General features: G+C 52.2%; 1 protein-coding gene across 2 annotated transcripts in view; it reads left to right on the top strand.

The window, feature by feature from the left end:
• The window catches only part of EPHB2 (EPH receptor B2), a 209,603-nt gene that overhangs the window by 165,677 nt on the left and 19,097 nt on the right, over positions 1 to 24,829 (top strand). Inside the window, exons 6-9 of one of the 2 annotated variants that reach the window (XM_033227901.1) lie at positions 8,658 to 8,782; positions 20,100 to 20,262; positions 23,012 to 23,120; positions 23,944 to 24,008. In XM_033227901.1, coding sequence (XP_033083792.1) covers positions 8,658 to 8,782; positions 20,100 to 20,262; positions 23,012 to 23,120; positions 23,944 to 24,008 — 462 coding nt within the window. Of the gene's footprint in view, positions 1 to 8,657; positions 8,783 to 20,099; positions 20,263 to 23,011; positions 23,121 to 23,940; positions 24,009 to 24,829 lie in introns of both variants that reach the window. The other variant, XM_033227900.1, reaches the window with a different exon arrangement.

Raw genomic sequence — 24,829 nt, 5'->3', positions numbered from 1 at the left:
GGGCTTTAGAGTCCGACAGACCTGGGTGCCCATCCCAGCCCTGCTGCCTGGGGTGTGGGGCCATCCCGTCGGTCTCTTCCTTTCCTCATTGGTGAAAAGGGAGGGATGAACCCCTACTCCATCTGATTGTAAGGAAGGGGCCTGGCGCCGGGCAGGCTCTGCTACATATATGCTAGATCCAGGGGAGAGCGAATGAGTACATGAACAGCCAGTCGCCACCCTAGAGAGAGGCTCTTCTCAAATTCATGGAAAAAGTACTAATAATGTCTCCTGGACCCAGTTTTCTGTTTTATTTTTTTCATGTGTTCCACAGATTGCTAGTTCCAAAGAACGTTAATAACTATTATGTGAGAAAAGGTTTCTGAGGCCAAATGATCCTGGGACTACGGGGTTAAACTGAGTTAACTGGGTTTCTCCCCTGCGGGACTTCTCAGAGCCTTGAATTAAACACATGTGCAGTGTGAATCTCCACAAGCCGAGGGGCTACAACTCTGTGTTCCTCAAACTTCCTTAGCCACAGAATACGCAGAGCACCAACCAGTATGCCACCCTAGCACCAGTTGTCTGCTTTCCTTTTTTCTGTCCCATACCACTCTCTAAGAGGCCCATCAGAAAGAATCAGAGGCCCACTTTCTGGAAGTTTTATTCGCAGAAATTCGGTTGTGAGAATTATCGTCAGGTCATCCAGAATCGCAGACAGGTCATCGGGGGTTAACTGCGTTGCTACGGGTTTAAGGGACAAACACTCAAAAAGCAGCTGTCCCATGATTAGCTGGGAATTCTAAGAGTCCTGTCCCAAGTAAACTGTCCCTGCTACAGACCCTGGAGAGGACGAGCACAATGATAAGCAATTGTCGTGGAACTGTTGGCTGGCTGGTGGCAAGAGGCCCCACGTCACTGCAGCAGTTCCCAACTGTGGGTGGGCACAGGGCCTGGGGGAGAGGAAACCTGCCTTCCACTGGCTGCTTGGGAAATATTGCCTGGGGCCTTTGTTTTAGTCTCCAGCCCACAAGGTCGGTAGACTCAGGTTCCTGAGGGGGCCAGAAAAGGGGAGAATCTGCCTGGTCCCCGCTTTTCCCTTTCTCCCTCCCTTCCTTCCTCCTTCCTTCCTCACTTTCTCCCTTCCTTCCTCCTTTCTGTCTTCCTTTCTTCCTCCAATAAATATTGGTCATGCACCCACTCTAAGCCACACACTGTTTCCGGCTCTAGGGATAAAGGATTGAATGAGAGACAAGGTCCCTGATCTCAGATAGTGTTGGTGCTATGACAAAAATAAAATGGGTATGAGAAGGCTACTGGAGGGGAGAGGTAGTCCAGGAGGGCATCTTGGAGGAAGTGACATTTGAGTTCAGACTTCAGTGAAGTGGAGGATTTGGCCATGGAAGACGTGGGGGAAGAGGTTTCCAAGCAGAAACACCATGGGGCCAAGGCCTTGAGGCAGAACAGAAAGACAGCCAGTGTGGACAGCTTGGGAGAGAGGGGGCAGGCAGAGGGAGGTGGCAGACACCAGGCAGCTGGGCCTTGTGGGCCACCATAGTGTATCTGTGTCTTATTCTGGGTGCAGTGGGAAGCCGCTAAGGGTCGTCAATGGGGAGTGAAGACATCAGGGAGATACTGGGATCTGCAAGTCTGGGGCTTGAGATGGGGTCTCTGACTGTCCTATGCCCAGCGACCTCTCCCCCACTCCCTTGGAGCTCAGGGATCTTCAGACCAGTGAAAGGGTCGTAGGTCAGGGCTATGAGGGGAAGCTGAGCCAATTCCCAAGCCCCCCCACCTCTTGCAGCAACCAGGGGCCCAGGCTGCTGGCTTCCTGTCCTGTCCTGGGATCCTAGTCCCAAAAGACCCTGAGAGACCACCCCATACAACCCCTTCATGCCCTGAGAAGGAAACGGAGGCACACAGAGGGAAGGCTCCTTCCCCAAGTCTCAGCCAAGGAAGGGGCTGAACTCCCCACTGGGGTTCGCTGAGGGCAACAGGGCCCCTGACCACCTGCTCCAGACAAGCAGGCCCCGCCTGGCCGGCCTCCCCCTGCCCCTCTCTGCCACAAGCCTCTTTTGTGCTTACTCCCTGGGGCTCCATCTCCTTGCAGGGGTCACAGGGCACCGCTGACCCCATTCCCCTGTCGGCGTGCCCGGCTGGTAATTGAAAATACCAGAATTCCCTGATGACCAACTTACAGGGAAACCTGACACCCCAGGGTGGGCGGTGGGCAGCAGGAGGCGTGGGAGAGCATCCAGCTGTTCCCTTTTCTCCACCGTTAATCCCCCTGGATTCCAGGAGAAAGGCCAGCCCTGCTGGCCCCCATGGCCTGCCTTGATCATCTTCCTGGCAAATGCCGCCTCCTTGCCACGCCTGGGGTTACAGGGCTTATGGGATCAGAGCCCGGGTGAGCTGCCTGTAACCCAAGCCTGCCAGCTACGCCCGCCAGGCCCAGACCCCCAAGGCCGCGTGGGACCTGCCTCTACCAGCAGCTGAGCTCCCAGAGCTGGGGCGGGCTGGGTGGGTGGTAGGTGAGTCAGCGGGAACCAGGCAGGGTTAGCTCTGCAGCAGTAGGAAGGGAGCTGGACCAGGGTGTCCTCAGGGGCCCTCAGAGGTCCACTGGTTTCCAGACCTCCCTGGTCAGCCAGCATCAGCCACAGCCAGTGGAGGGGAAAGGATGTGTTGGACCTGGGTGAGCCTGGGTTCAAATCCCAGCTGCACTGCTTGCTGTGTGGCCTTGGGCAAGTTACTTCACACTTCCGTGCATCCATGTCCTCATCTGTAAAATGGGTATAACAGTAATACCAGCCTTGTAGGGTTGACAGGAGCATGAAGTAAGTTAACGGATGTGAACCATGTGGTTTGCTGTTAGCTGCACGGCCTTTCCCTTTTTCTGGGCATCATGGGGCGTACAGGGGCTGTCAGAATGGCAAGCTGAATGACAAGCTTGTTTTAGTTGAGGAGCAGGTTACCACCCCTACTAGTCCTTCTATGGCTTCCCAGTGCCTCAGGACTGGAAGTTTGGCCCACACTTTCCTCAGCAGCCTCGTCTCTTTCCCTCTCATGGAGCTCTTTGTTTGGCTGCCCCAAGACCCTCTGAGCTCCAGGGCTCTATATGAAGAGTGTAGCCCAGGCAGGTGAGGGGGGCAGGCTCAGCAGAAGCCAGGCTACAAGCAGCCGTATGGCAGGTGGATCACATACTAGACCAGGACTCAGCTGCTCCTGGCTCTAGTCCAGGTCTACCACTACCAGCTGTGTAACCTTGGACAAGTCACTTTCTTTCTCTGGCCCTGAATCCACTAGTCCTCAAAGTGTGGTCCACAGACCACCAGTATCAACATCATCTGGGAGTTTGCTAGAAATGCACATTATCAGGCCCCACCCCAGACCTGCTGAAGTAGCATCTCGGTGGGGGGTGTTGTGGGGAGGCCAGCAATGTGAATTTTAATAAAGTCTCCTGGTTATCATTATGCCCATTCAAGTTTTAAAAGTACTGTAATCTAGGGTACATTCTACAATTGTCCTTTGTTGGGAGGTGAAACTCCAGAAAGAGGTGCAAACAGAGCAGCCCCTGCTGAAATCCCAGAAGGTGATGTGAACAGAGCAGCTCTGCTGAACTCCCTGAAGGTGGTGTGAGTGGAGCAGATCCTGATGAATTCCCAGGAAGAGATGTGAATGGAGCAGCCTCTGCTGAAATCCCACACAGTGGTGTGAATGGAGCAGCCCCTGCTGAAATCCCCAAAGGTGGTGTGAACAGAGCAGCCCCTGCTGAAATCCCCAAAGGTGGTGTGAACAGAGCAGCCTCTGCTGAAATCCCTGAAGGTGGTGTGAACAGAACAGCCCCTGCTGAAATCCCCAAAGGTGGTGTGAATGGAGCAGCCTCTGCTGAAATTCCTGAAGGTGGTGTGAACAGAGCAGCCCCTGCTGAATTCCCAGGGAGAGGTGCGAACAGAGCAGCTCCTGCTGAAATCCCAGGGATAGGTGTGAACAGAGCAGCTCCTGCTAAAATCCCAGACAGTGGTGTGAACGGAGCAGCCTCTGCTGAAATCCCAGACAGTGGTGTGAATGAAGCAGCCCCTGCTGAAATCCCAGATGGTGGTGTGAATGGAGCAGCCCCTGCTGAAATCTCTGAAGGTGGTGTGAATGGAGCAGCCTCTGCTGAAATTCCTGAAGGTTTTGTGAACAGGGCAGTCCCTGCTGAATTCCCAAGGAGAGGTGTGAACAGAGCAGCTTCTGCTGAAATCCCAGGGAGAGGTGTGAATGGAGCAGCCTCTGCTGAAATCCCAAGGACAGGTGTGAACAGAGCAGTTCCTGCTGAAATCCCTGAAGGTGGTGTAAACAGAGCACCCCCTGCTGAAATCCCTGAAGGTGGTGTGAATGGAGCATCCTCTGCTGAAATCCCTGAAGGTGGTGTGAATGGAGCATCCTCTGCTGAAATCCCTGAAGGTGGTGTGAATGGAGCATCCTCTGCTGAAATCCCTGAAGGTGGTATGAATGGAGCAGCCTCTGCTGAAATATCTGAAGGTGATGTGAATGGAGCAGCCTCTGCTGAACTCCCAAGGAGAAATGTGAATGGAGCAGCCCCTGCTCTTGTTCAAGGCTGAATCACTTTGATCAAGTCCTGAAATGGGCGCTTGGATCCCACAGCTCCATGCTGCTTCTGAGTCTTACAGCTTCCCCAGTGCCTAGCATGGTGCCCATCCTGGGACAGGCACTCATTTAGTTGAAAAACAGTATGCTTCCTCCCATTAAGCCGTGAGTCCCTGAAAGGCTGGGATGCTGTGAGGTTCCTCTCCAGAGCTCCGGCACCCAGCATCATGTTGGCATCATAGCAACTCCATGAACTGAAAAATTCTTCACAATGTCTCCCTCCTGAGGGGTGCCCAACACCCCACTCAGACCTTCACATGCATTTCCACTGCCTTCTCACAGCGTCCTGGCCAGGTGAGGGTTCCTACTTGATAGGTATAAAAACTGAGGCTCAGCAAGGCTAAAAGTACCTGCTCAAGGCCACAAGTGAGTGAGTGGAGGGAGCTGCATACAGGTCTGTCGGACTCCACCCTCAGGGCTCCCCACCGCTAGGCTAGACAGCCTTGCCAGGGACTGGATGGGAGCATCCTGACCTGGGCACTCTGCGGGTCTAGGCATGAAGCAGTGGGTGAGCGAGCACACTTGGAAGCAGCGCAGTCCAAATACTCCTCACCCGTCCTTGCCCGTGCGGCTCTGTGTCTGATGCTCCGTTGATGCAACACACATCGATGTGCTGTGAGACAGCAGCATGCCTCCAACTCCACCCTTCACACATCCCTCCCCACCTGCTTGGCCGGCCCTCTGGGAGACAGACCCAGTATTTCAAGGAGACCTGGAGGCTGCCTCACCCAGCCCCTCACCCCAGAACTGTCCTCAGGCCCCTGGACGGAGGGGTGGGGGTCATCACTCCCAGAATCTCTGGCAGCTGAGTTTCAAGCATCCTCCTTAGCTTCTCAGAGCATCCCCTGTCGCACCCCCACCTCCACCACACACAGACCCAGTGGTCAGCCCCTGTGGGTTGGATGAGAGGGGCTGAGAAGCTGGGGGGAAGCATGGGGATTGGGGTGCTTCCTGGGCCAGCCCCGGGGATAAGCCCCCAGATTGGCCATGCTCTGTGACGCTCCAGAAGGGCCTGATTTTGTTGTTTCACTGGGACACCGACCACTGACAAGCCCGTGACAGGGGCAGACAGCCTGGACTGCATAAAGAAGCTGGACCCTCGGCACTCCGGACAGCAGAACACTCAACTCCTCACAAAGACAGCTCCGCAGGGAGGGGTGGCACTGGAGCTGGAGGCAGGTGGGAAGTAGGAACTGCTCTGAAACCCAGAGGGGGTAATAGCTAGGGCAGGATGCACCAAGCCCACCTCAGCTCCTCGCCAGCTGTGTGACCTTGGGGAAGTCACTGTGCCTCTCTGAGCCACTGATACCTCTTCTGTAAAGTGCAGATATTGACCCCCATCCTACATGATTGTTGAGGGGGTTAAATGAGATGCCACAGGTCCATGCTCAGTGCACTGTGACAGGTGGCACCCGCAAACACCGACAGCGCTGACCACATGCCAGGCACTACACTGAGTACACAACCAGACCCCTGATCCCTCTTGGGAGAGGCCAATGCCCCCGGCAGGGCAAGGAGCCAAGCTGAGAGTCAGGCAACCTCCCTTGGGTGTAAAACGAACAGAGGTTCATCAGGGCCATGTGGACCAGGGTCTGAGTCCTTCGTGCGTGTGCTGCCACCTCATCGGGAGTGTCTTGGGACAATGTTCCACAGCTCCTTGGGGTCCGGAGGGGAGCCTGGACCTGCCCAGACCCACACTGGCTCCCAGGCTCATCCTTGGCGTCAAAGGCTGAAGGGGGAGGACTGGCAGGGAACATCGGAGCCTCAAGGCCTCAGAGATCTTCTAGCCTGGCCTAGGGTGCCCAGGAGGAAGCCAGGTCCAGAGGGGAGGCAGTTCGCCTAGGTCACACAGCCAGTTAGCAGCAAGGCAGAGAGGCAGTCTAGGGGCAGACACAGAGCAGGAAATGGGTGCATCAGCTCCAGCCTTCAAACCCCGCAGCCGATGTTCAGGTCCCCCTGAGCTCCTACCAGGCCTGCTCCACACTCACATCCCATATGGTCAGAGCCCCTGCAGAGCAGGACTTGGGGCTGGGAGAAGCATCAGCCTCCACTTTCCAGCATCCTTGTATCAGCTGAGACAGGACATCTACTTGTGACAGACCCGCCCAGGAACGAGGAAAGAATGCAGGAGGTGCTCCCTTCACCCTGGTGAGTCCTCAGCCGCTCCTGGGACCACAAAAATCTTGGGCCCAGAGAAGCAAGGAGGCTTGCCAGAGTCACACCACGGGTGTGGGGACCACACTGAGAGTCCCTCTCTGGCCAGTCCCACTCTGGAACAAACACTGTTCTGGCAAGATGCAGACCTGGGTCCAAATCCCGGCTTCCCCACTGACTGTGCGATCTCAGGAAGCCACGTGCAGCTCAGAACTTCAATGTCACCTGTCAGCAGGGGTGATACACTCTCTTCTCAACAGCCAACTCAGGAAGCGAGTGTAAAGGACCCAGGGCCATGTCTACACAGAGTTGATGCTTCCTGGAGGTTTGCTCTGTGTGAGAAGGAGGCAAAAGACAGCAGGCCGGATGCATTATGAAATAAGGACTCAAGAATGGGCTGTGTGCCATGGACCTACCTCGGCAGCTCACACCTCCTCTCTTGACCTCAGTTTCCACGACTGCAAAATAAGGGAATTGGGCCAGGCATGGTGGCTCACACCTATAATCCCAGCACTTTGAGAGGCTGATGCAGGAGGGGATCACTTGAGCCCAGGAGTTCGAGACCAACCTGGGCAACATGGCAAAACCCCGTCTCTACAAAAAATACAAAAATTACGCCAGGCACTATGTCTCAAGCCTGTAACCCCAGCACTCTGGGAGACCAAGGCAGGCAGATCACCTGAGGTCAGGAGTTTGAGACCAGCCTGGCCAATGTGATAAAACTCTGTCTCTACTAAAAATACAAAAATTAACCAGGTGTGGTGGTGCACACCTGTAATCCCAGCTACTCAGGAAGCTGAGGTAGGAGAATTGCTTGAACCCGGGAAGCAGAGGTTGCAGTGAGCCAAGATCACGAAACTGCACTCTAGCCAGGGTGACAGAGCAAGACTCCATCTCACAAAAAAAAAACAAAATTAGCCAGGCCTGGTGGCACACACCTGTGGTCCCAGCTACCTGGGAAGCTGAGGTAGGAGTATCACTTGAGCCCAGGAAGTTGAGGCTACAGTGAGCTGTGTTCATGCCACTGCACTCCAGCCTGGGCAACAGAGTCTCAAAAAATAACAATCATAAAATCAAATGAGGGAACCGTTCTAAGGTATATCTTCTCGCTACTCTTTGAGACAGAGTTTCACTCTTGTCACCCAGGCTGGAGTGCAATGGCACAATCTCGGCTCAGCAACCTCTGCCTCCCAGGCTCAAGTGATTCTCCTGCCTCAGACTCCGAAATAGCTGGGATTACAATGCACCACCATACCTGCCTAATTTTGTATTTTTAGTAGAAACAGGGTTTCATCATGTTGGCAAGGCTGGTCTTGAACTCCTGACCTCAGGTGATCTGCCTGCCTCGGCCTCCCAAAGTGCTGGGATTACAGGCGTGAGCCACTGCACCCGGCCATGTACTAAGCATTTCTAAGTACATGTATTTCTAAGCATCCTTCTAGCACTGCACACAGCCTCCCTGACTGCTTGTCTCTTCCTCTAACCACCTCTGTGAGCGCACTCGCAGCACTGGTGGGAGGAATGGGAGGGGGAAGTGACTGATTTATCGAGATGAAATTCACATGACATACAATTAACCGTTTCTGTCTCTACTGTCTCTTGACTTGATGTGGCCTGAGCTTCCCCAGGGCTGGTGAAGTCTTCAGTGTCTATGACCTGAAGGTGCCCGATGAGAGCTCAGCAGTGGCACCCATAGCCCTGCATGAGCCCCTCTGCACCCTGTCGGCTCCCCTAGACTGGCTCTGTGGCCTCAGCCAGATGCCCTTCCCTCTCTGATCCCACAGTTCCCCTCATGTCCGAGCACCTCTGAGGGTGGGCCAGAAGCTGCACCTTCTCATGCCTCCCTGACCCCTGACCTCTGGCCTCTCTTCCAGCTCCGTCGGCAGTGTCCATCATGCATCAGGTGAGCCGCACCGTGGACAGCATTACCCTGTCGTGGTCCCAGCCAGACCAGCCCAATGGTGTGATTCTGGACTATGAGCTGCAGTACTATGAGAAGGTACCTATGGGCGGGCTTGGTGCTCTCCTCATCACCCACCTCCCTGAGGGCCCCTGTCCCAGGCTGAGGCCTGGGGGTTCTGCCCCCTCCACAAGACGAGATGCATTGGTGCAGGAGAAAGAGCACTGGCCTTGGAGACAGGCTGCCTGGCTCCCAACCCGGCTCCACTCCTCCCCGCTGAGACCTCAGGCAGGTGCCTTGACCTCTCTGGATCTCACTTTTCTAGTCTGGAGGATCCGCCCAGCAATCTCAATAAAATGCAACAGTCACATCCCTTTCCCCACCACGACCCTTTCATCTTGACCTCAGTGGCTTGATGTTGTGAAAAACTGGGTTTCCAAAAAGCTGCACTTATGAAGTGATAATTAATCACTCACCTGTTCTTCGACAGAGATTTGAAACTGCTCGAGAGAGCTTCGGCCCGCCCTGCTCTGATTCCTGCTAAAACACCCACTTTCACTCGCCTGTATGCCCTTTGCATGGGGAGAGGTGATTTCACTTTGAGCTTTTAAATCAGACCTTAATTACTCCCTTCAGGGACCCAAGGTGGAAGCTCCTGGGATGGTAGAAGGAGCACTGGACTAGGAGTGAGAAGCCATAGGTTCAAATCCCAACTCCATCCTTCACCAGCTGTGTGACCTTGGACAGGCGTCTTTCTCCCTCTGAACCTCAGTTTCCACCTGTGTCGAGTGTGGGTGAGACCCCTTGCGGGGAGCTATGCAGGTTATGGAGAAAGGGCAGCATGGTACCTGGCCCTCAGCAGAGGCCATGCATGTCCCTGGCCTTCCTCCTCTGCCCTGCCTGCTGCACAGTGGAGGATGGTGACAGGATAGGAGGCCAGGTGGATGTGGGGCCTGCACAGTATGGGGGCCGGGAAGTAGACAGCACAATTGCCCACCCACATGGCTGGATATCAGAGGCCCCAGGAAGCCTCTCCTATGAATGATGATTTCTCTTACCTGCTCCAGGAGGCAACAAACAGCCACAGAGGCTGCAAGGGCCCCTGGGAAAGGCATCACAGGGCTTCCATTCAGACTAAGACGTCAATGACTGATAGGGAGGCCTTTCATTGAGGGCAAGTCCAAGGGTAACTGCAAATGGATAGAAAGGCTCTCCCTGAAGGCTGAGAGGAAGAGTACAGACAGTTGCAGCCAGTCCTGCTAGAGCCCGGCTTTCTAGGGCCCAGCCTGGCCTTTGCACTCTCTTAACTGCTGGATCAGCTAACCAAGCCGGTCTCCGGGGCCTTTCAAACACTTACCCAGCCTTCACCGGCCACCTTACCATTGCTTGAGCGCGTGTTCATCCTGTCCCCTAGGCAGTGCATTCCAAGAGGTCAGGGGTTACGTCTCCATTCACCACCTTCTCCCTGGCACCCAGGCCCTGGGCCTGGCACCAAGGAGACACTTGATCAATATCGGTTGAATGAACAAGTGAATGAATCCCTTCCCTTGTGCCCTGGCCCCCAAACACCTCCTGGGACTTCATGCCTGCCATCCCCTCACCCACCTACCTCGCTGCCCACCCTTTTCCCTCATCCTCCCCTCATCTCTCCCTGTTGGAATCTTCAGGGTCCCTCCCAAATGTCACCTCTGCCACAAGCGAACGTGGACTCTGCCCCTCTCTTACAGCACTGCATGTGGGTGGAGGGTGCTCCTGTCTCCTGAAGGGGGCCGTGGACACTGAAGGAATGAATCATGTGAATGAATGAGAGACGTGAGTGATGGAGCCTGTGAATCAAAGAGGGAACTGGCTGGGCACGGTGGCTCATGCCTGTAATCCCAGCACTTTGGGAGGCCGAGGCAGACGGATCACCTGAGGTCAGGAGTTCGAGACCAGCCTGGCCAACATAGTAAAACCCCGTCTCTACTAAAAATACAAAATTATCTGGGCATGATGTTGCACACCTGTAATCCCAGCACTTTGGGAGGCTGAGATGGTTGGATCACGGGGTCAGGAGTTTGAGACCAGCCTGACCAACATGGTGAAACCCCGTCTCTACTGAAAATACAAAAATTAGCTGGGCATGGTGGCGCATGCCTGTAATCCCAGCTACTCAGGAGGCTGAGGCAGGAGAATCACTTGAACCCAGGAGATGGAGGTTGCAGTGAGCTGAGATCATGCCACTGCACTCCAGCCTGGGTGACACAGTGAGATACTGTCTCAAAAAAAAAAAAAAAAGGCCGGGCGTGGTGGCTCACGCCTGTAATCCCAGCACTTTGGGAGGCCAAGACGGGCGGATCACAAGGTCAGGAGATTGAGACCATCCTGGCTAACACGGTGAAACCCCGTCTCTACTAAAAATACAAAAAAAAAAAATTAGCCAGGCGTGGTGGTGGGCGCCTGTAGTCCCAGCTACTCGGGAGACTGAGGCAGGAGAATAGTGTGAACCTGGGAGGTGGAGCTTGCAGTGAGCGGAGATCGTGCCACTGCACTCCAGCCTGGGCGACAGAGTGAGACTCCGTCTCAAAAAAAAAAAAAAAAAGAAGGACCCAGTGGGTGGCTGGATATGGATGAGTAGATGAATGGATGAATTCTTTCTGTCTACACTGCTCCTATCCCTACATTTTCCACCTGGCCAGCTCTGACTCAACCTTCTAGCTCTTAGCCTAACATCACCTCCACAGAGAAGCCCTCCATCACTGCCCAGACGCCATCCAATGCCCCATTTCATCTTCTCCTTGTACCTTGCCCTTCTGCATAGTGTTTATCACAATTGTCATTTTTAAGTGTTATTGAGTAATTAGGTATTTACTAATTCTACACTGAGTTAGATAGTAAGTTCCTTGAGGGTGGAGATCTTGCCATGATCTCTGCTGTGTCCCCAGCACCTGGCACACAGTAGGTACTCAAGAGCTGTTTTTTGGATGATTCAGGAAGTGGCCACATGAGGGCCTGAGCTGTGGGTGGTGTGAGGAAGCAGCCCCACCCCTCGCTGGGCCCTGGAGGGCCTCCAGGCAGGAGCCAGCATCTCTGCTCCCCGCAGCAGGAATAGCTTAACAACTCAGAACCCAAAAAGGCCAAAAAAAAAAACTAATTAAGAAGCTTTGTGATTAAATGAAACTGAAAGTGTTTGTCCCCAAGACGGCAACGGAAATGAGGAATCCCAGCGCGGGTCCTGCCTACGACCCATTTCCTACCACAGCGGGCAGGCCTGGGGAGGCTGCTGGAGGTGTGAACCGGGAGGCAGCTCTGCCCTACTTTCTGCCGCTGCCCGAGCATCCCCAGGTCCCTGCTGAGGGTGGCAGGACCCGCAGGCTCTGCAGCAGCCAAGGTTACCACCTGCTCACGTTTCATGAGCACTTGCTATGTGCTAAGCACGTCGCCTCTAGCGTCTCATTTATCCTCACCACAGGGCTCTTCACCCCATTGGATGGAAGGGGAAACTGAGGCACGGAGCAGTTCCATAACTTGCCCAGGAGGATCCAGCAAGGATTTTGACCTATGGTCTCACTCTTTACTTGGCTGTCCTGCCTCCCAGACTTTTTTCCCCAGGGATGCTTCTGGGATGACCTTTAAGAGGTAGACAGGACCAGCCCCTGCCATGGAGACTGTTAGGCATAAATGGTGAGGGGGGCCAAGCGGTGAGAGGCTGAAGGTGCAACAGCCTGAAGTACACCTGTGATGAGATGTGGCCCTACTTCTTTCAGTCCCTCCCCCAGGGCCTGGGGTACAGAGAGGGACAGCTTGGCATCTGCCAGTGAGGATACGGACACTGGTTCACTCAACTTTCAGTCTCACCAGTTTTGGGTCAGGCACTAAGCTGGGTACCAGGAATTCTGAGGCTGACGAGGTGGCTCGGAGGCCTCAGGGACTTCACAGTCCAGGAAAAAAGAGTCAGACACTGAGAGCCATGAGACAAGGTGTGACACTAGCCACAGAAGGGTCAGCAAAAGTCCCGGGGGGCACCAATAGGGGCCCACCATCCTGGCATGAGTGAGGGAAAGTCTTCATTCAGTGACACTTGGGCTGAGTCTTGAAAGATGCTAGGAGTTCACCAGACAAACACGCAGGTGGGAACACAGTCATTCTAGGCATCAGGAACCGCAGGTGCAAAGGCCCTGGGGCAGGGCTGTGTGGGCTGTGTTCAGGAAACAGACAAGGCAAGTGTGGCGGAAGCAGGAGCATCAGGCAAGGAGGTTGGGAGGGAGGCTAGGCTAAATGTCATGGGCCTTCCAGCCTTGAGAGTCTGGATTCAATTTAAAGTATGATGGGATGGCTCTGGAATGATGCAGTCTGACTCAGATTCCTTTAAAGATCCCTGTAGCTTACTGTGTGGAGAATGGATTCCAGGGAGACAGAGAGACCCAGGGAGCACCTGTACAGGGCTCCCAGGGGACGCCAAGTGAGAAATGATGGTAGGTAGCTGGGGGAGTTGGCAGCAGAGATGGCAAATGCCAGCAAAGTCTATACACACACACACACACACACACACACACACACATATATATATATATATATATTTTTTTTTGAGATGGAGTTTCACACTTGTCACCCAGGCTGGAGTGCAATGGTGCGATCTCAGCTCACCACAACCTCCGCCTCCCAGGTTCAAGCGATTCTCCTGCCTCAGCCTCCCAAGTAGCTGCGATTATAGGCATAAGCCACCATGCCTGGCTAATTTTGTATTTTAAGTAGAGACGAGGTTTCTCCATGTTGGTCAGGCTGGTCTCAAACTCCCAACCTCAAGTGATCCGCCCGCCTTGGCCACCCAAAGTGCTGGGATTACAGGCGTGAGCCACTGCGTCCAACCAGCAAAGTCTATATTTTAAAGCCTGGAGGACCCAGGAAATGTGAAGGGTGACTCCTAAGAGATGGCAGATGTGGGTTTGTGATTTGTAGGTGTGGTGCTTACTGGGGCAAAAGGGTTGGAGTTTAGGGAGGGTAGAGAACAGCAGCCAGGAGAGTGTGCAGAGGAAGAACCAGAAGATAGGATCTGGGAGAATGCCAGGGTTTAGGGAGGGGAAGAAAGCAGAGTTGATGAAAATATTAGAGGAGGTGCTGGCAGAGGGGTAGGAGCAGAACCAGGAGCCATATCTATCCCTGACCTCTCAGATAAGGCTATGATATGCCAGCCATCACCACCAGGGAGGGACAGCTAGGTTGCAGGTGGTGAGATTTATTGCAGCAAGTCCGCAGCCAGCTTACCTAACATGGGAATCCTCCTTGTGTCTGCTATTAGATTCTTTCCTGAATACTCCAGTCTTCCTAGGAAGGGAAGTCAGATACTAAGCCCTGCAGGCCCGTGCGGCCCCCACCTCCACCTCTTTCCTACTGTTTTCCTTCTGCAGAAATGGCTCTCTTAGAGCGGATTCTCCATTTGGCCTTTCCCAGCCTGCCCGGAGCCCAGACCTGACAACTGCGTTGCTAGATGGCTTGTGGAGGCCACTGATGAATGGCAGTGGCCTTGTGCAGACCCAGGCCTGGCTGCTTCCATCAGTTCCAGCGCCCCAGGGGAGGTGGCCTCATTTGGCAGCTACCCCAAAGCACACAGGTTCAGGATCCCCCTAGTCCCCCAAGAACTCAAGGAGAAGAGCCGTTCATGAGGCCACCTGTTGTCGATGGACCCTTGTAGCCCACATCGATTTTAGGATTTATTTAACAGAAAGTGAAGAGGAAGGACATTCCAGGCAGAAGGAGCAAAGGTTGGGGGATGGGGGTGAACTATGAAAGTTCAGGCCGTATTCAGGTTGTTGCCCGGTACCTGGAGTAGGATCTACCTGGAGAGGTTTGTCCACTGATTCATTCACTTTTGCCTTCATCCATCCATTTAATAAACACGGGTAAGGGCTTACTCTATAATGGTTTTTTTTTTTGTTTGCTTGTTTTTTGGGTTTCTTTTTTTTTTTTTTTTTTTTGAGACGGAGTCTCGCTCTGTCGCCCAGGCTGGAGTGCAGTGGCCAGATCTCAGCTCACTGCACGCTCCGCCTCCCGGGTTTACGCCATTCTCCTCCCTCAGCCTCCCGAGTAGCTGGGACTACAGGCACCCGCCACCTCGCCCGGCTAGTTTTTTGTATTTTTTTTTAGTAGAGACGGGGTTTCACCGTGTTAGCCAGGATGGTCTCGATCTCCTGACCTCGTGATCCGCCCGTCTCGGCCTCCCAAAGTGCTGGGATTACAGGCTTGAGCCACCGCGCCCAGCCATTTTTTGGGGGTTTTTTTGCTTGTTTGTTTTTTTGTTTTTGTTTTTTTGAGACAACCGAGTTTCGTTCTTGTTGCCCAGGCTGGAATGCCATGACGCAATCTCAGCTCACTGCAACCTCCGCCTCCTGGGTTCAAGTGATACTCCTGCCTCAGTCTCCCAAGTAGCTCGGGTTACAGGCATGTGCCACCACGCTCAGCTAATTTTTTGTATTTCTAGTAGAGACGGTGTTTCACCATGTTGGTCAGGCTGGTCTCAAACTCTTGACCTCAGGTGATCCAGCCGCCTCGGCCTCCCAAAGTGCTGGGATTACAGGTGTGAACCACTGCGCCCGTCCTCTATAATGGTTTTGATGATAACAGTGATGATGGGAGCCAACATTTATTAAGTCTTTTTATGTGCTGGAGACTGTGCTAAAAAGCTTTACCTATATTTTCCTTTTAAATCTCCACAACCACCTCTTGTGGTAACTACTGGCATTAACCCACTTTAGAAATTAGAAAACCGAGGTCTGGAAGGCTTAAGACATGCACTCAATACCTCACTGGCCCTAAGCTTCCAGGTAAGTGCTCAGACTAAGGACTAGTGGATTTCATACTGAATTTCTTCCCATCGCCCCTTGGTGCTTAATCACTGTTCAGATAAATGTACCCCAGGGAGAGGAGAGACTGAAGGGAATTAGCATCTCTAGGGCATCTCCAATGTGCCAGGCACTACCTGATCAAATTTTACCTTCACAACAGCCCTGAAAGGTTGGCATTTATTGTTCCTTTTGTTTGGAATAGAAAACAGGGACTCGGGGAAGTGAAGGGTCTTTCCTAAGGTCGCAGTGCAATTAAGTGAAAAAACAAGGATATGAAGCAGCTTCCAGCTGGGTACAGTGACTGACACCTGTAATCCCAGCACTTTGGGAGGCTGAGACGGGTGGGTCACTTGAGTCCAGGAGCTGCAGACCAGCCTGGGTAACATGATGAAACCCTGTCTCTACCAAAATTACAAAAATTAGGCCGGGCGCGGTGGCTCACACCTGTAATCCCAGCACTTTGGGAGGCTGAGACTGGCAGATCACGAGGTCAGGAGATCGAGACCATCCTGGCTAACATGGTGAAACCCCGTCTCTACTAAAAAATACAAAAGAAAAAGTAGCCGGGTGTGGTGGCGGTAGTCCCAGCTACTCGGGAGGCTGAGGCAGGAGAATGGCGGGAACCCGGGAGGTGGAGCTTGCAGTGAGCTGAGATCGCGCCACTGGACTCCAGCCTGGGCGACAGAGCAAAACTCTGTCTCAAAAAAAAAAAAAAAAATTACAAAAATTAGCTGGGTGTGATGGTGTGTGCCTGTAGTCCTAGCTACTGGGGAGGCTGAGGTGGGAGGATCACTTGTGTATGGGAGGTCGAGGCTGCAATGAGCCATAATTGCGCCACTGCACTCCAGCCTGAGTCACAGAGCAAGACCCTGTCTCAAAAAAAAAAAAAATTTATATATATATAGAGAGAGAGAGAAATTAAAAATGAAACAGCTTCCAATCCCTTGCCCAGCTTTAAAGAAGGGAGCTGCTCAGGTTGGTTCCTCACTCTCCTGAGGCACCTATGGAACCCGCAGCCACCTCCCATCTCCCTCACATAATCAAGGACTTAAAACCTCCAACGTCTCTAAGTGGGCACCCACCCAGTTTGCAGAATCTAACCCATTTTCAAGTCTGAGCAGCGCCCATGTCGGACAGTGGCCCTTAGTGTTCATGTCTGGTACTGCATCCCAGGTTTTGTAGATTTTTGAATACCGATTTAATGTTCATTCATTATGTCAATATTAGTGAACACTTACTGTATGGCAAGCCTGGGGGGTCCAGAGATGAGCAAGACATGGTCCCTGGCCTCAGGAAATCCACATCCTTAAAGAAGATGGAGAAGTATATTAGGACAATAGGTGGGAGAGGAGACAATTGAGACCTGCAACCCCTGGCTGGGACATCTGGGAAGTCCCCCCAGCAGAGGTGGCACTTGCGTTGAGTCTAGACCGATGAGTAGGGCACTGCAAGACAAGTGAGGAAAGGTTATTTCAGACAGGGGCAACAGTGCTTGCAAAAACTCAGAGTGTCTATGGAAGATAGACTTGCTAGATAAAATACAAGGCACATGATTACATTTGAATTTTTTAAAAATAAATGTTTTAGTACAAATGTGTCCCAAATATTGCATGGGGCATACTTATACAAAAACGTATTTGTTGTTCATCTGAAATTTAAATTTGACTGAGCAGCATCCTATATTTGTGTTTGCTAAATCTGGCAGCTCTACCAAGGAAGGGGGAAAGAGTTAGGGATGGCAGGAACCTAGGAAACATTAGGGATGTCACAGGAGAGACTGGAAAATGGCAGGTCATGAAGGGTTTGGAATGCCAGGCTAAGGAGTTAGCCTTCACCCTGTGGGCACTGGAGAAGGACTTTGTGTGAGGGACCCTGGGCTTGGTACAGGGGAACAAAAACAAGCCCTCCCTCGTGGGCTCATAGTCAAGGGGGCGAGAGGAGCCTCAGCCCAAAGTTGAGGGGGTGTAGCAGAAACCCCCTCCTGTGGCACCCACAGAAAGTGATCTGGGACTCAGAGAAGGAAGAAGTACATCTGGCTAGGACGTCAAGGAGGCTTCCTGGAGGAGAGGCAGATGATCTGGCTCAGCAAAAGAAACCCTCTCTGCTTCTGCCCCACCAAGCTATCCCTGCCATCCCCTGTTATAGGGGTGGTAGAGACACATCTTCAGGTCCGCCCCCTTCATATCCCCTACATCCCATGCTTTTTCTCGCCTCCTTTCCTCTGGACCTGCTGCCCCTTCTGCCAGGCATGCACATCTTCGCCTGGGTGGTTCCTGTTTGTTCTTTGAGATCCCGTTCCAGTGCCCCCCACTCATGAGGGAGCTTTCCTGACTTCACCTGGTAGCCGCTGATATGGTTTGGCTGTATTCCTGCCCACATCTCATCTTGAATTGTAGTTCCCATAATCCCCACCTGTTGCAGGAGGGACCTGGTAATTGAATCATGGGGCCAGTTACCCCCATGCTGTTCTCATGATAGTGAGTGAGTTCTCACAAAATTGGATGGTTTTATAAGGGGCGTTTCCCCCTTTGCTTGGCACTTCTCTCTCCTGCCAGCATGTGAAGAAGTACATGTTTGCTGCTTCTTCTGCCATGGTTGTAAGTTTCCTGAGGCCTCCCCAGGCATAAGGAACTGTGAGTCAATTAAACCTCTTTCCTTTTTAAATTACCTAGTCTTGGATATGTCCTTATAGCAGCATGAGAAGTTACTAATGCAGCCCCCATCCTAGACCAGGTCACATGTCCCACAGCATGTGCTTACCCTATCAGTGTGAACCTGTTATGCCTATTGATTCATTTTGTCCTCTGAACAAACTCTGAGGTAGCTACTGTTACTATCCCCGTTTTACAGATGAAGACACAGAGAAGTTAAGGAGCTTGCCCAAGGTCACAGAGGTAATATAGAGTGGAGCCAGGATTTGAACCCAAGAGGTCTGGCTCCAGCTTGTGATCTTAACCTCCATGCTATAAAGCCTGTAATAATGTTGCACACACTAGATCTCCATTGTTTGGGGAAGGTTTTCAAGGGCTCCGTGCACTCTGTGATGTGTAGGTGACTGGCATGTACAACTAGGTGTGCCTTCTTCTGGATAAGGGTTCACAGATTTTCATCACAAAAAATTTTCTCAGAGAGCTTCATGATCTTCAAAGGGTTGGGATTCTCACACTGCTCGCTTTTCCAGACTGAGCTCTCCAAGGCCAGGGCCTGTGCCTTAGCCCCCTTTAGAATCCCAGTACCAGCCTAGTGCAAAGAGGATATTTGGGGAAGTTTTGCCGGGTGGCTGGCAGATGCCTAAATGAGCATCATCTGTATCCGACCCAACCACATCTCCACTCCCACTGCAGCAGCTGGATCTTTGTCCTGTCCTAGGCTCCTTGGATCACCCTGGGTAGCACTCAGGAAGCCAGTATTGGTGTTCTTCATCTCTCAAAGGAGAAGACACTAGGTTTGGGGTACCCAAAGGCATGGACATTAGAGGTGGCTCCATGCAAGACTCTGGTTTCATTTTTTGTTGTTGTTGTATTTTTTTTTTAGATAAGGTTTTGCTCTGTTGCCCAGGCTGGAGTGCAGTAGCACCATCATGGCTCACTGTGGCCTTGAACTCCCAAGCTCAAGTGGTCCTTTAACCTCAGCCTCCCAAGTAGCTGGGTCCACAAGCATGTATCTCCACACCCAGCTCATTTTTTTTTTAGAGAAAGGGTCTTGGTATGTTGCCCAGACTGGTCTCAAACCACTGGGCTCAAGTGATCCTCCCACCACGGTCTCCCAGAGTTCTGGGATTACAGGTATGAGCCACCAATCCAGCCTGGTTTTGAATCTCAAAGCAACTATGAACTGATAGTGACCCTGAACATCATTTTCCCTTCTGGACCTTAGTTCTTGACTCACCCAAGTGTGCTGAGGCTGAACAAGGGCCCTTACACTTAACTCATCAAGGCATAGGGCAGGGAAGGCAATGCAGAAGTGAATGAGGTGGGCCCTCTCCCTTCGATCTCCAAGAACTTACAGTATAGTCCTCAGGGTCTGCACATAGGAACCACTCAATATGTGTGTATTAGTCAGCTTTTCCTAAGATAACACTGCAAAACACACCATCCCAAAAATCTAACACCTTACACCAAGTGGCTATTTTTCTTGGCCATGGGTTTATGTCTGTGGCTCAATAGGGGTGACCCTGTTTCATCCTAAGAGCTGGGTCATGGTCTCCTCCTGTTTCTCATTCTGGAGCCAGTGGTTGCCTAGTGCAAGCTCCTCTCATGGCAGAAACACAAGAGGCCAAGACAAATCGGCAGGGATCTGTAAAACCTGTTTCCATCATGTCCACTAGAATGTTCCAGTGGCCAACACAAGTCATGTGAACAAATTCAACATCCATAAGACAGAGACATGTACTCTGCCTACTTTTGTGAGCAGTGTTGAAAAGTAACATGGCAAAAGGCATAATTCTATTACAGGGAGGGGATGAAGAATTGGAAATCATAGATGTTTATCCAATGGCCAGAACTGCCCCCAGGAGAACTGGCAGGAGTAGGCAGTGGGCTCTGGGCCCACTGTGAGCCACAACCTCACTAATTTTCTTCTCTGTTCCTCGGCAGGAGCTCAGTGAGTACAACGCCACAGCCATAAAAAGCCCCACCAACACGGTCACCGTGCAGGGCCTCAAAGCCGGCGCCATCTATGTCTTCCAGGTGCGGGCACGCACCGTGGCAGGCTACGGGCGCTACAGCGGCAAGATGTACTTCCAGACCATGACAGAAGGTGAGCAGAGTCCAGCGGGCAAGAGGAGGGCACAGACTCCACAAACAGAACAAACTCAAGGGTCAACATTCCCATGAAGCACCTTTGTGCAAATTAGAAAAGGCACTCCCTTCTAGATGTCAGCCCTCCCTCCCTCCTAATTTCGAACCTTTGTGCACAACCATATATAAAAGCCCTGTTTGTGTTCCCATTGTGTCAGCCAGGCCACTTCCTTTCCCAGGACTTTGAGGAGCTCAGCCCTAACTTCCAGAGCCACTCTGAGCAAGTCACACATTCCTTGGTCCAATTTTTTCTCATCTATAAAATGAAAGCATCACATTCAATCTGAGAAAGTAAGCATATTTTATCCATACACAACTCCAGTGACTTGCAATTGGACTGAGAAGGATACTGAAGCTGCATCTGAGTTCAGCAGAAAGAAGTTCTGGTATAGATTAGTATTGTCTGCCTCAGGCAAGGGAATGGGAGATCATAGCCTGTGTGCTACATTTCCCACTCTGCAACTACATGGTTTCTTTTTTTTTTTTTTTTTTGAAACAGAGTCTCACTCTGTCGCCTAGGCTGGAGTGCAGTGGCCGGATCTCAGCTCACTGCAAGCTCCGCCTCCTGGGTTTATGCCATTCTCCTGCCTCAGCCTCCCGAGTAGCTGGGACTACAGGCGCCCGCCACCTCGCCCAGCTAGCTTTCTGTATTTTTTTTAATAGAGACGGGGTTTCACCGTGTTAGCCAGGATGGTCTCGATCTCCTGACCTCGTGATCCGCCCATCTCGGGCTCCCAAAGTGCTGGGATTACAGGCTTGAGCCACCACGCCCGGCCAGAACTACATGGTTTCTAAGCACCATTCCGGCTCTAATAATCTTTAGAAGTAGCACAGTTTAAAGACTATGGGCTCTGAAACCAAAGAAATGAGGATTCCATTTCTGATTTAGCCCTAACTGTATGTGCCTAAACAAGTCACCTTACCTCTCCAACCCTCAGCTTTCTCATTCATAAGTGGGGGTGATAACAATGATCTCATTATCACCATCATTATCAAACTAGTGTAAGAATGGGAGACCTAGCACAGGATTGGCACTAGGTCCCAGGCATATCATCACTCACCAGATGGTAGGTAAGTCATAGTTTGTCATTGCTGTGAGTTTGAGATCCCTTTCACCAGCCAGCCAAACTCCAGTGTGGCTCTATCTGACCAGATTCCACCATCCGTTCTTAGTATCTGCTCTAACCACTAGGCGTGCCTTGGCCTTTGCCTGGTTGAACATATCAGAGGCTCCTGGACTCCTAAGTTCTTGCCTTATCATAAAAATCCTCCCTATGGCTCTACCATCTCTTCCAGCACTCACCTCCTCTGTCATCTTTCTGTTCCTCGTGGCAGCTTTTTTCACCTCTCTAAGCCCTTTTCCATGTTGGGTGAGTGTCACTGACTGGGAACTGAGAGACTGTCCCAAGATCCTTTTATTAATTCAACAAATGTGGCTGGGGCCCTGCCACTTACCAGGCCAAGTGTGGGGACCAAGGTCCCAGAGCGTGTCCCTGATCTCAACAAGTTCCTGTTCTTGTCAGTGAGACAGATGAGAAGTAAAAATAGCTAGATGTGATGGCTCACATCTGTAATCTCAGCATTATGGGAGGCAGAGGCAGACGGATCACCTGAGGTCAGGAGGTTCGAGACCAGCCTGGCCAATATGGTGAAACGTTATCTCTACTACAACTACAAAATCAGCCGGGCGTGATGGTGGGCACCTGTAGTCCCAGCTACTTGGGAGACTGAGACAGGAGAATGGCTTGAACCTGGGAAGCAGAGGTTGCAGTGAGCCGAGATCGTGCCATTGCACTCCAGCCTAGTGATAAGAGTGAAACTCACACTCCAAAAAAAAAAAAAAAGAGAAGTAAAAATAATAAAATGTAAATCAATGATAGTGTTAATGGCATTGAATGGTTTCCAAGAGCCAGGCTAATGCCAAGTGTATCTTCTGCGTTCTCCCATTTCAACTCCCACCCTTGGGTCAAGCAGACCTGGGTTCAAATGCCTGGCCGGGGTGCTACTTTCTTTGTGACCTCAGGCACATCATGACCTCACTAAGCCCAGTTTCCTCCTCTGTAAAATGGGGTAATCATAGGACTGTTCCATGATACGTAACATACTTAGCACAGTGAGTGACACGTAAAACACTCAGGGACAAGAATAGTTAATATTGATTGAATGCTTGCTTGTGTGCCAGGTGTTGTTCTAAGTGCTTTACCCAACAATCCTGAGATGGGAACTATTATTCTCCCCATTTTACAGATAAGGCAACTGAGGCACAAAGAGGTAAGTCACTTTGCCTTATCACACAGTCACTTTGCCTTATCATACAGTCACTTTGCCTTACTATCACACAAATAGTAAGTGGCACTGTTGGGATTCAAACCCAGGGAGTCTGGCTCCAGAGTCTGTGCTTTTAACTGCCTGGGTGTGTGTGTCAGCTGTTATTATTTTTGATTTTCACATCAACATTGAGATATAGAAATTATGCCCATTTTATGGACGAGAAGTTGAGGACTGGAGCAGTTCATGGACTTGTCCAGGGTTACCTGTGAGTCAGTGACAGCCCCTTTTCTGCATGGGCATGTGACAGGTGCTCTGTCAGGGGCAGGAACAGAGTCTAGGGATCCCAGGAGACCCAACAGCATGGCAGGGGGTAGGGGACAGGGGTATTAAGACTCCCACAGCCAGGCTGAGACTGCCCTACCATGCTTTCTCCTCAGCCGAGTACCAGACAAGCATCCAGGAGAAGTTGCCACTCATCATCGGCTCCTCGGCCGCTGGCCTGGTCTTCCTCATCGCTGTGGTTGTCATCGCCATCGTGTGTAACAGGTGGGTGGGGTCTCCAGGCTTGGCTGGGCCTGGCTGTCCCAGATGGCTTCTCTCCCTCTATTCAGTCATTCCTCTAGAGTGCTGGTGAACTGAGGAGGCCTTCTTACAATTGCAGGGAGAGACGTGGGTAGGAAGTGGAAAGCTTCAAGTGGCCTCCCGCTACCTAAGCGGCCACCATGTGCAATCCATCCCTTTGGGATAGGCATGCCCCTGACAAGCCCACTATTGAAAGGGGTGGCACATTGAGACACTAATGCAATGGGCAAGAAAGACTGCAGGCTGCTAGGAGTTTAGTGGTTGGTGGAAGGGGTGTACAGATTGTCCTGCTTTCTGCATGAGTTCAGGCCCTCTGGCTGAGGTGCTGGAAAGATGGGGAGGACTTAAGAGGAAGAGCGGGGAGGGACCTCCCAAGTGGCTAGGACAGCACAAGCAAAGGCAAGAGAGTGGGGCCAGTTCCTTGACTTCTGCTGGGTATAATGCAAAGAAAGAGTCTCTTTAAGGAGTTCCCCATTTCAGAATAGACTGGACCATAACTTCAGGTGGACAGAAGCCCCTGGGGTTTCTGGGGCCAGATGTCATGTCTGGAAGATGACTTTTCTTTTTGAAGAGGGCTTGGCTGGAGGGGGAACTGGGGAAAACGTGAACCTGGACTTGAGGTGGGAGGAGTGGGGAGGGACAAGTGGGGCCAGAAGGGACAGGCAGGGAGCCCTCTGGCAGGGGGGTGGCTTCTAGGGTCTGCCCACCCTCTCCCTATCACCTACTGTGGCTCCCAGCTCCCTGGGCGCCTCCAGGTGGCTCCAGCCCTTTGCTCTTGTTCCAGAAGACGGGGGTTTGAGCGTGCCGACTCGGAGTACACGGACAAGCTGCAGCACTACACCAGTGGCCACAGTATGTACACACCCCAGTAGGCTGGAACCCTTGGGCCCTTTCCTGTGGGTTCCCCAGTGACCTCTTAAGCCATCTTGGACCTCCTACTGCCATGCTGCAGGCAGACAATGTCAAGTGGTTGCCTGGTTGCACTAAGCTCACTCCCACCTCTAGGCCTTTGCAAGTGCAGTTCCCTCTGCCTCAAATGCTGTTTGTTCTGCCTCAAGCGCTCTCCCCCCTTCCCTTTACCCACGTAGCTCTTACTCCTCCCTCAGGCCTCACCATACACAGACCCCTCCGAGCAGCCTTCCCTGACCCCACTCCATCCTGGGTTCAGGGGCACATCTGTGCTTGCAGGCTGCATTGAGGTGGCTGTTTCTTATCTCACCACCATGATAGTGGGGGCCGCTGGATACCTGGAATTGTGTCTGACATTTACCATGTCTTCCCAGCACCAGCGTGGTGCCCAGTACATAGCAGGCACTAGACATATTTGCAGAATAAATAAATGAATCCAATTGAATGAATGAGTTGATGAGGACCCCAGGCTCTGACCCAGGTGAGAAAAGCAGCAGGAGCCCCTTCCTTCTTCTCTTCCTCTCACTCTATGGCTCTAGACCCCTGTTCTTCCCCAGTGGCTCCTCTGGTGGCCTCTTCCCCTTACCCAGTGCCCTCGTTTCTCCCACCATCCCATCCTACATTGGGCCAGGGCTGGGGATGTATGTGCCACACACACACAGATGTTCCCTCCTGACGGGCCAGAGAGAAAAGGAGATCATAGATTCCTCTCTCCACTTGACCTAGGCAAAACCAGTTATCAGAGAGTTGAGGGGGTGTGAGAA

Source organism: Trachypithecus francoisi, unplaced genomic scaffold, assembly GCF_009764315.1.
Source record: "Trachypithecus francoisi isolate TF-2019V2 unplaced genomic scaffold, Tfra_2.0 Lachesis_group12, whole genome shotgun sequence".
NCBI lineage: Eukaryota > Metazoa > Chordata > Mammalia > Primates > Cercopithecidae > Trachypithecus > Trachypithecus francoisi.
This window is presented reverse-complemented; position numbering and strand designations above follow the sequence as displayed.